General features: G+C 61.2%; 2 protein-coding genes across 2 annotated transcripts; one reads left to right on the top strand and one right to left on the bottom strand.

Moving 5' to 3' along the window:
* Positions 1–2,511: 2,511 nt before the first annotated feature.
* Positions 2,512–4,720, top strand: LOC112900568 (zinc-finger homeodomain protein 8-like). Its single transcript, XM_025969414.1, has one exon. It carries the CDS (start codon positions 2,764–2,766, stop codon positions 3,640–3,642), a length of 879 nt encoding a protein of 292 aa, XP_025825199.1. The 5' UTR covers positions 2,512–2,763; the 3' UTR covers positions 3,643–4,720.
* Positions 4,721–8,122: 3,402 nt separating this feature from the next.
* On the bottom strand, positions 8,123–10,241 carry LOC112900354. The gene is made up of 2 exons (XM_025969180.1): positions 8,849–10,241; positions 8,123–8,752 (listed from the first exon to the last, which is right to left on the bottom strand). The coding sequence occupies exons 1-2, from the start codon at positions 10,184–10,186 to the stop codon at positions 8,381–8,383; spliced, it is 1,710 nt and encodes a 569-aa protein (XP_025824965.1). The 5' UTR covers positions 10,187–10,241; the 3' UTR covers positions 8,123–8,380.
* Positions 10,242–10,328: the final 87 nt, after the last annotated feature.

Raw genomic sequence — 10,328 nt, 5'->3', positions numbered from 1 at the left:
GTAGTGCCAAAATATGACAACCAAAATTTTTAACTCTTGTAAGACTTAAGAAGTTTCTGATAACTTGTCATAATTTTGGTCACAAATATTGAAACGACCAACTTTTAGACATATCAATTGATAGCTAAATTTTATTAGCATGTTTTGATTTTGGTTCCGCAAAAATTGGGAGGCTCGTACATATTTTATATAAAAAGGAGTACATATTATATATAAAAAGAAAATCGGAAGCCAAAAGAAATTACGTTGATGAACAGTAATTTGTTTTAGTGAAACAGCAGCATCATTTAAACTGCTGCGGTAAGCAAGGTTAATACTACAGCTAATTGCTGGCTATAGCCTATTTTTCAGCTTACTCGTATAATAGCTTACTCATATCTCTTCACCATTAATACATGATTCACCCGTCTCTCTTGCAAAAAAATTTTATAAGCTCTTAGAGCTCGCTTCTTCTCTCTCTTCTTTCCTTTTTCTCCACCTCAGTATTTAGTGTGCTCATAGCCTGTTTACTGCGGTTTAGCGGGGCGCAATCAACAAACAAGCGTTCGATGATGGCCGTCCCAAGTTCCAAAACATGGGCAGTGACCAGTCACCAGTCAGTGCAGCATCAAGTTGCGTGGGGGAAAGGAGGTGGCCGGGCCTATCGAGGTTGGGGGGCAGTGGGGCAAACGCTCATGTTCTATCACTCTGTCCGCCAGTGTTGGAAGCGAGCTCACGCAGAGGCAGGCCGCAGGCACGGAAGGGAAGGGGAGTGGGGGGAGAGAGCGCAGCGCAGCAGGCAGGTGGCGAGGCGGAATGATGCCGGCGGCAGCTTTTTGATCGCAACAAGCGAACAAAACCTTAGCGGCTACCACCACGCAGAAAAGCGCGCGAGCGAGGGCGGACAAGACGGGAGCCGAGGGACGAGACGGGACGACGCCGGTTGGAGCTGTTGCTGCAGGCCTCCGCCCAGTCTCCATCCGGCTGCCCGTCGATCTGACCGGCGTGGTCCGCGTGCCGCGGGGGCGCAGACCGCAGCAGCAGCGCCTCTCCATGTCTCGGCTACGAGTAGCTCCGGAGGCCGGAGCCCGCGATTCTCTTTGCCGTCCCTGCCCTGTGTGCCTGGGTTTCGATTTCCTGGCGGTTGCGAATGGCCTACGTGAACCGGACACACGAAAGCTTCATGCTTTTTTTTCTTCCTGCACATGCCGTCTGATCCGCAAGCAGGCAGCCTGATTCCTGTGCCCGAAGCCTATTGATACTGTAGCGACGCCATCGCCACGCAGGCAGCGGAACAGTGATCGCGCTCGCCGTGGCCGTGTCCACGCGCCGTTGCTGCCGGCGGCCTCCGTGACCGTGAGGAGGGAACGGGGATCCGGGAGGGGACGGCGGCGCATGGGGCGAGCGGCATTGATTGCCGGGCCTAACCAATTCCATCAACCTCCGCTGCCGCTGACACCACCCCACGCGCGCGCGCGCACCGTCGTCGTCCTCCCCTCGTGGGTGAGGCTGAGGTGATCAGGTGAGTCACCACCACCCGTGAACGGCAAATGTCCGTGCGGGGTAGGCCTCGCATTTGCTCCCTCCACCTGCCTGCCCGATCGCCGGCCTGTGGCGGTGGGCGACGGAGCCAGCATCCGATCTCCTCGACTCGACAAGGCTCTCAAGCATCTCTCTAGCCTCTAGCCCTATCCGCGCCTCTCGAACCGACCGAGGCGACAGGACACCGCCATGCGCGCGCGAGTGATCGATGGAGCGCGGGGGAGTGCTCTACAGTGAGTGCTGTGCCCGGGAGATCTCTGTACGGGCCATGTCACGGGGGTGCGCAGCTAGCTAGCGTATCCATCCCCTCGCCTTTACTGCGCCCACCGGCCTCGTCCCTTCCCCCGTCGTCTCCTTCTCGCTAGCTAACTATGATCAATGGCTGCAGGGGTAAGCGTCCGTGTGATCGCCATGAATGAACGGGGGGAAGTGCTGCTTATCTCAAGCGCGGCGGTAATGCCGTGCTCTCACGCGTGGCCTGGAGGCGCTCCGTCACAGGTCGCCCGGCGACGTGCCATTGATTGGCGTCCTGCTGCGGATCATGCTGAGCTGCTGACTGAGAGAGAGAGAGAGAGAGAGAGAGAGAGGGGCAGCCCTTGGAACGCACGGCGCAGAGGATCCGGAGGCCGCCTGGCAGTTAGCCCGTACCGCCTCAACGCCCACGTCTCTCCTCGGTCCGGTCGCATCAGGGCCGTCAGTCCGTCCGAGCCGTCCTCCTCATCTTCTCTCATCACCTGACGCCGCGCCACCGCCGCCGAACGTGGCGGGCCCCCGCGGTGAAACCTCCAAACCCGAGCACGGACGTCGTCACTGCTACCGCGCCGCCCGGTGCCGGCTCGACACGTTCCCACCCGCTCCCTTCCGTCCCCGAACCGGCGCACCGGATCACGTGGCGGGCGCAGGCCCGGGGCCAGCGGCGCCAGGCCGCCACGTGGCGCGCCGCTGCCCTAATGCTGCCGGATTTAACACCGCGGGGTTAAGGTTAGCGGCCGGACTCGTGCCGGGCACGGGGGGCCGGGTGACAGCGACCCAGCGGCGGGCGGGCGGGCCGCGGCGCCGCGCGCGGATAAAAACCCCTGCCGCGCTCCGGCCTACCGAGACGGTCACCGCTGCTGCTGCGAAAGCGATAGCCAGGTAGAGCTGGGCGCCGGTCGGGAGGGAGAGACGCAGCACGCGCGCGCGCGAGGCCACCACCGTCCACCGCGCCTGGCAGTGGGGACTCGTCGGTTGAGTGGAAGGGACATGATGGACCAGCTGAGCCTGGTGCCCTACGAGGGGGCCGGCGGCGGCGGCGGCGGCGGAGACGGCAAGTACAAGGAGTGCATGCGCAACCACGCGGCGGCCATGGGCGGGCAGGCGTTCGACGGCTGCGGCGAGTACATGCCGTCGTCTCCGGACTCGCTCAAGTGCGCGGCCTGCGGGTGCCACCGCAGCTTCCACCGCCGCGCCGCGGGCTCCTCCTCGTGCGGCGCCGCGGCGCCCGTGTTCTTCCGCCCGCCGCCGCCGGCGCCGCCGCTGCACTACCAGCACCACCACCACCACCAGGCCGCGCTGCAGGCGTTCCTCCCCTCGGTGCCTGCGGCCGCGCCGCCGCACCTGGCGCTGCCGTACCACGCCGTGCCCAACGCCGCCGCCGCCGCCCCGTGGCTCGCGCGGTCCGGGTCCGAGACGCCCCCGCGCGCTGACGACTTCGGCGTCGCTGGCCTCGGCCTCGGCGGCAGCGCGGGCGGCGCCGGCAGCGGCAGTGGCAGCGGCAGCTTCGGGCGGAAGCGGTTCCGCACCAAGTTCACCCCGGAGCAGAAGGAGCGGATGCGCGAGTTCGCGGAGAAGCAGGGGTGGCGCATCCAGCGCAACGACGACGGCGCCCTGGAGCGCTTCTGCGACGAGATCGGCGTGAAGCGGCAGGTGCTCAAGGTGTGGATGCACAACCACAAGAACCAGCTCGCCTCCACCTCCCCCACCTCCGCCGCCGCCGCAGCCGCGGGCATCGGCATCAGCCCCGCCGGCCCGGGCATGGGAACCGGCGCCGGCGCCTCCGGCGACGGCGACGACGACGACACCGACGACTCCCCGCCCCGCGCCGCCGTCTCCTCCCCCTCCCCGTCCCCCATCAGCGTCTAATGAGCTCCGCCGCTTAATCCCTAGGGTTTAGCAACTAATTAGCTCTAGGTAACTGTCGGTCAGTACTCAGCACCTGCTCCAGCTTGCTCCCACCACCACTACCCACCCCCTCGTGCTCATGTTAACCTCCCCTCCCTGCCCCCCGTGATGCGGCCGCTCCGTACGTCCGTGCGGCCACGGGGGGCACGTCTGTCATTTCCCCCCTCCCGCCGCCGCTTAATTGGAGTGAGTATTCTAGTTCTAGCCTTGCTGCTATAGAAGCCGCATTGTCTCCTCCTAATCGTACCCGTCAACCGTCATCAGTGACTAATGATTCGAGTAATGCTAAATCCACCTGAAATGCTTCGGAGTCGGTGCGTGGAAATCCCCTGTGGAAGGATCTGAGTTTTTTTTTTTTTGGGTATGAATTGGTCGCGTCATTTTCTTGATACGACAAGTAATCGCATTGCTCCTGTCTGGTACTAGTCTCTGCAACGGCGGCCGGACTTGCTTGTGGCTGTGCGCGCTTCGGGATCGGTGGGTGGAGGTTTCCCAACGCGGGCGGCGCGCCGGCCGGCCGGCCGGCCTGATATTTTGTTGCCATTTGCGCCCTGCGCCGCGGCCGGCCGTGCGGCGGCTTGGCTGGCGGTGGTGGAGCCGGGGGCTCGCCCTGGCTGCCTGCCGATGGCTGGGCTGTGCTGCGCCTCTAGGCCCTGGCCTCGCTTTCCGCTGGTTCACCGGTGTGGCTGGCTGCGCTCGTGCCGCCGCGGGGCCGGCCGCCGCTTTCCCAGCCGGTGTGGGGGCGCCGGCCGGAGGCGCGTCGCGTCGCGCCCCTCGCGAGTTGTCTTGTCGGGGCGTGTCTGTGTCGACGCCCGGCCGGCCGACGGGTACGTACACGGCGTAGCGTAGGGTGGTAGCGGGTAGGGGGTGATGATGCGCGGCTGCTAGGCCGGCCGGCGCCGCTGGGGGCTTTCGGTGCGGGGCAGGATCCGACACGGATCGCTCCGTCCCGTTGTGTCCCTCCCGCTCTGCAGCCCTGGGACGGACGTCGCAGCTCGGGTTGCGACGAGGCCCCCCCGTGTTTGCTTGGTAGGAGACCGGTCGCTCTTGCACAAGGATTTGGAGATTTGGTGGCTGTGATCCGGGTTTGCCCCTAGGCTTAGGCGTGAGCTGGAGCCGCTGGAGAGCTGATCCTGAGGACGTGTGAGCTAGCCTCAAGCGCATCAGTCACAGTTAGCACTGTAGCAGCAGCTAAGCTCCGGCCCTCCGTGCCGTCCCGGCGTCCCCGGCGCGCCGCGGGCCAGAGCGGCCGGCCGCCAACCAGGCCACGGCCGGGATCAGATGGCACGTCCGCCGGCCGCACAGCAGAACTGGCGCCTGCGCCCGTGCGCCGGTACACGCGTGGCCCGCCGCAGGGGGGAGCGAAGCACCCCCATCACGGCGCTGCCGTCCCCGATCATGGATTGTGAGGGTGATGAGGCCACGAGGTGGGGAGCGTTTCGTCGGCCGGGCGCTGCGCCTGACGCCCGGCACGAGGGCGTGGGCCAGAGCTTCCGAGCTTCCGGCGCCACCCGGGTGCGCCTGGAGCCGAACGTGCGCGGCACACGTGCCTGTACCAGAGGCCGATCGCGTCGTACCTGACCGTGCCGGACCATGCCACCACATTAAGCAGGTCTCTCGTTATCACTTCGTCATGCGGTTGGTGAGAGAGACGGGAGCACTGTGCTGTGTGTGATCACGAATTTTGGCAGCCCAATGATACTACCGCCTACATACGTGGATTCAGCCGCTGGAATGTGCTGCAAATTTTGGAAGGCTGCTCCACCATCATCGAGTCCTCTCCGACCTTTTTTTAGGCTTGTCCTAAGTTAATTCTTTGCATTGGACTAAGAATACATAAAACTTTGTATAGATTGACAACGTGACACTAACATTAACTTTTATTATATTTTTATAGATGTACTAATCAAGTGTCATCTTTTGGACAATATGGATGTCATGAAGTAATGGACTTATTTTTCCAATCGGAGGAAGTAAAAAGAATAGACGTGGAGATGCAATAGATTCTGAACCCTCACGTTGTATTATGGTACCTATAGATACTATGATACGGGTACAGGTACGACATGCGTGAACACTAATACAGGGATGCACGTACACCGTTTTTAAAAGCACATACATTGCTACTATTAGCATCGACGGCCCTTGATACAAACATCACCAAGCTACCGAATCCATTAATATTGTGCCATAGGATGGTGGGTACGAACAAGGAAGCCAGAGAGGGAGAGGGGGAGGGGGAGGACTGGGCATGGACGATGGTGTCGATTGGGTACAACTAGCATGAGATGCAAGGCTACATTTTAGGGAAATGTTTCGTGCGCACAAAAAGAGCCTATTGACGAGTAAGCAGGATAAAGGGTCTAAGTTTCAAGGTTCACAAAGTATCAGAGATGGTTTTACAAAGCATCAGGATTAATTGGTGTATTTGAGAATCATAAAACTTTTCAATACTGGTTCGCCAAGTATCCTCCGATATCTATCCGTGAGCCGTCGTTTTTGAAAAAATAACTGTGAGCCGTAGGCGGTAGAAAAGCTGTCGTAGGTTGTGGGCTGTGAAAGAGCTAGAAGCTGTTTGGTGAAACAACTGTAGCTTTTTAAAAACACTTACGAGCGGATCCCACGTAACATTCACGGTCCACCCACTCAACTCTCTCCCTCCCTCACTCATGAGCGGACCCCACTCGTCAGCATCTTCATCCTCAAAGATGTACACTGGGGAGCGGATCGCTCATGCGAGCCGGCGGTGGAGCTCACGCTCCCGCGCGCACTGGCGGCGGTGGCACCCTAGGCCCGGCCACCGCTCTGCTCCTCCGCGCCAGGGGGAAGGGAGGTCGAGCATCGACGAGCCCCAGCACCACCGCTCCTCTGGCCATGGAGGTCCGCCGCAGGGTCCCACCGCCGCACCAGGGGGTGCCCCCCACGGGGCACCACCCGCGGCACTGGGCGTCGGTTGGGGGCGAGGGGCAGCCGCCGCCCTCGATCTGCTTCCGCGTCGCTGCCCCCTCGCCCCCTGCTACCGCCACGCCTACCTTAGCGGGAGGAGTAGCCGCAGCCTGAAGCTGCCGCCGGAGAGCTGGAAGCAGGGGGCCACGGTGGCGTTCTCCACTTCCTCCCCGCCGAATCCGAAGCCGACAACTTTCGTGCCGCCGCCAAGGAAAGGAGCACCATTGCTGCCGGGAGGAGAGGAGCAGGGGTGGCGTGGGCTTCAGATGGGTGGAGAGGGGTGCCGGACGGAGGAGAGGAGCGGGGACGGAGAGCCACAAGTTGCACTGCCGACCAGGAGGAGCGCCAGCTCGCCTATTCTCACGGATGCGGTAGGGGAATTAGGAGAAAATAGCGAATCGGTACAACATAACGAGTGACAGTGGGTAATTTGTACAAAAACATCGATTCTATAACCGGTAAAAGCAACTTGGGGCGTGCTGTGAAAACTAGACTAGCAAAAAGCTGCTTTGGGCAAAAGCTCGACGGGCGTTCAATCTTTTTGGTTGGCTTTTTGACTTTTGCCTGTAGCCACAATACTTAAAAGCGAAAACAAATGGACCCTAAATCTAAGGAATATTAATTTATGAGTTGCGTACGTATTTATGAATGTCTGCGTGTTTGTGAGTGTACGTTTGTAGTATGTTTCGGAAAAAAAGTACGAAAAGTATTGGTATCTAATGCGTGAGTGCTTGCAAAGCTTAGTGATAACAGCACCAGAAGCAATCTTTGGTTGGGTCGAGCGGTCGCGGACCTGATTAAAGGTGATTGTAACGCTTCACGCTAATGAATAAAGCTCTCTTTTACCTGAAAAAAATAGTATATGGCATGGCAGTGTCCTGCTTTAGAGCTTGATTAATAGACCTTGAGCGTGCGCCTGCTAAGCAAAAGGAAAATAGTAGTACACGACTTTAGTACATTACCCTTCCAACGGCGTCGCCCATGGTTCGTGAAAAAAAAATCCTTGTAATTGAAACGTGTAGCATCCACACCTTGAAAAATTTATTCATGCCCAGTCTATCGCTCCAGGCACTTGCAGCCCAGCTACCAAATTGCCACACAATTTCATGCCGAAGCCCAGAAACCAGGCTTCCTTTCGTTTTCAAGGACGAGGAGGCTGTTTCTTTTTTTCCGGACCGTGAAAACAGTAAGCGAGGGCCCAAAATCCGTGTCGAACCCAGGCGGCCAGACACCAGGCTTTAACACTGGACCGGAGCCCATTTCAAGCTTATAGCGTCATGGGCCTGTGGCCCTGCTTGGGCACAGCCGCACAGGCAACCCCACAGCGGCGGGTGTAGAGAGCTGTCTTCTAAGAAAGGAAGTGAAGAAAGCTAAAAAAAATATCAAAATCGAAGCTGCGACCTTGTAGCAGTGCCTGTGCCGACTGCCGAGCAAGAACATAGGACTTTTCAGTGAACAGCGTCGCCACTCTCCAGTCACCGTTGCAGACATGAACTTGACCTGAAAACTTGCAGATTTACTTACACCCATGCTGCTAGTGCTACAAGCTACTCCTAGCACCAGATACAACTTGACACTTGCATTACTACTAGACTACTGCCGTTCAAGTTAACACCGGCCTGTAAGCACGCATCAAGTACAACCCTAAGAGAACTACTGAACAAACATGCGTCAGATCCACAATATGACTTGACTGACGCCGAAAACCACCACACGACACGATGAAGCCGGAGCATCAGGAGCCGAGCCGATCCTAGCAGGCGGTGCCCGTCTGGAGGCGGCGCGCCAGGTGCAAGAGGTGCCAGGTGAGGGACATGAGCGACAGCACGTTGCACAGGGACGAGTAGCCGTTGAGCTTCTTCAGCATCCTGCTCAGCCTCACCAACCTGCTCTTCGACATCTCCGCGTCGCCGCCCGCCGCCTTCGCCGCCGCCGAAGCGCCGTCGACGGGGGTGGACGTACGCGCCGCTGCCGCGGGCGCGGCTGCGGCTGCCGCCTCCGCGCGGGCCGCCCTGGCGGCGTTGGTCGCCGTCGTGGACACAGTGACGGTCGGCGGGTCGACGATGTCCGCCACGTCGCGCCCCCGGCCTTCTTCCTTCTCCACCTTCATCCTCTCGAACATCACCTGCTCATGTGCACGTGTGCCAAATTTTCTGAGAACTATGTAACGAACGAACGTTGGGAACATACGTGCGCTGACGCACGAAGACAAGCAGGTTACCTTGGTGGCCTTCGGCTCGAGCAGCAGCATGTTGGCGAGGACTAGCGCCAGCGCGGCGAGGAGGTTGAAGCTCTGCGCGCGCGCCGCGGCGGAGCTCCGCTCGCGGCCCAGCAGGTGCGCGGCGAGCGCCAGCCCGACGCCGTACGCCATGGCGCGGAAGTACACCGGGTACAGCTTGCTCTGCAGCATGCCCAGCTGCTGCCGCGGCAGCGCCGCCGCGAGCACGTAGCTGGACACGAACGTCACCCACACGCAGGTGCCGTAGGCGGTGGCGAAGCCCAGGAGGTGCATCACGGCCGTCGCGGTGCGGGCGGCCTCCCGGGGCCCGCCGAGTAGGTACGCCGCGGCGTCGGACGCAACGTCGCGGGCACGCCGCGCGATGTCCGTCAGGTTCTTCCGCACCTCGCCGGCCTTCGCCTTCACGGCCGCCTCGGCCTCCGCGGCCGTGTCCGCCGCGCGCTCCGCGGCGTCATCCGCGTACTCCTCGGCCCTCTCGGCCATGTCGGAGACCCTGTCCTTGGCGCCCCGGACGGTCTCCTTGGCGCTGTCCTTGGCGTGCTTGGCCACCTCGGACACCCGATCTTTCGCGCTCTTGGCGGCTTCGGCTGCTCCGTGCTGGACGTCGGACGCCTTCTCTTTGGCCTTGCCGGCCGCCTCGGAGACCTTGTCCTTGGCGCTCTTCACGGTCTCCTTCCCTTGCTGCGCCGCGTCGGACGCCTTGTCCTTGGCCCCCTTCACGGCGTCCTTCCCTTGCTGCGCGACGTCGAACGCCTTGCTCTCGGCGCTGTCCTTGGCGTCCGACACCGTCTCCACGGCGCCCCTCGCCGCGTCCTCCGCGCCACGCTCAACGCGGGACGCCGCGTCCTTGGCACCCTCCTCGACTCTCCTGCCCGCGCCGCAGAGCCTGTCCTTGCACCGCTTGACCGCGCCGAGGACGCCGCCCTTGGCGCCCTCCGTGGCGTCGGACAGCCGCTCCTTGCCCTCCTCCGCCGCGCCGGCCACCCTGCCGGCCGCGTCGGAGACCACGCCCTTCGCTCCATCGAAGACCCCGCCGACGCCCTGGCCCTCGACGCCGTCGAGAGCATCCGGGGGCAGGACGCGCGTCTCCTTGACCTTGACGGTGCCGCCGTCCTCGCCCGAGAGCGGGACCTCGCGCTCGTACTCGACGATGACCACGCGGCGCCCCTCCCGGACGACGTAGTCGCCGTGCGGCTCGGCCGGCGGCGCGGGCGACGGCGACCAGACCCCCGCGGCGGCTAGGGTCGAGAGCACGAGCCCGATGGCCACGACGTTCATCATGGCGGCGACGTATCGGTGTCGAATTGGGTGAGCACGCATCGGCTTTGGTCGTGCGAAGTGAGCTAGGCTTTGCTAGTAGTGGACTAGTGGTGTAGCCGTGTAACCTCTTTACTGTGCTCCGCCTTGCCAAAAGAGCTTAAATTCGCGGCCGCCGATGGTTGTAGAAGCTCCCAAAGGCCAA

This window comes from Panicum hallii, chromosome 7 (genome assembly GCF_002211085.1).
Source record: "Panicum hallii strain FIL2 chromosome 7, PHallii_v3.1, whole genome shotgun sequence".
Taxonomy (NCBI): Eukaryota; Viridiplantae; Streptophyta; class Magnoliopsida; order Poales; family Poaceae; genus Panicum; species Panicum hallii.
Note: the sequence above shows the minus strand (reverse complement) of the source record. Positions and strands in the feature narration are given on the sequence as shown.

Bases quoted from the DNA above. Each gene is read 5' to 3' on its own strand.
- LOC112900354 (XM_025969180.1), bottom strand. From the start codon at position 10,186: ATGCGTGCTCACCCAATTCGACACCGATACGTCGCCGCCATGATGAAC. The intron at 8,753-8,848 runs GTAACCTGCTTG...GCACATGAGCAG, and splicing joins TCGAGCCGAAGGCCACCAAG to GTGATGTTCGAGAGGATGAA.
- LOC112900568 (XM_025969414.1), top strand. From the start codon at position 2,764: ATGATGGACCAGCTGAGCCTGGTGCCCTACGAGGGGGCCGGCGGCGGC.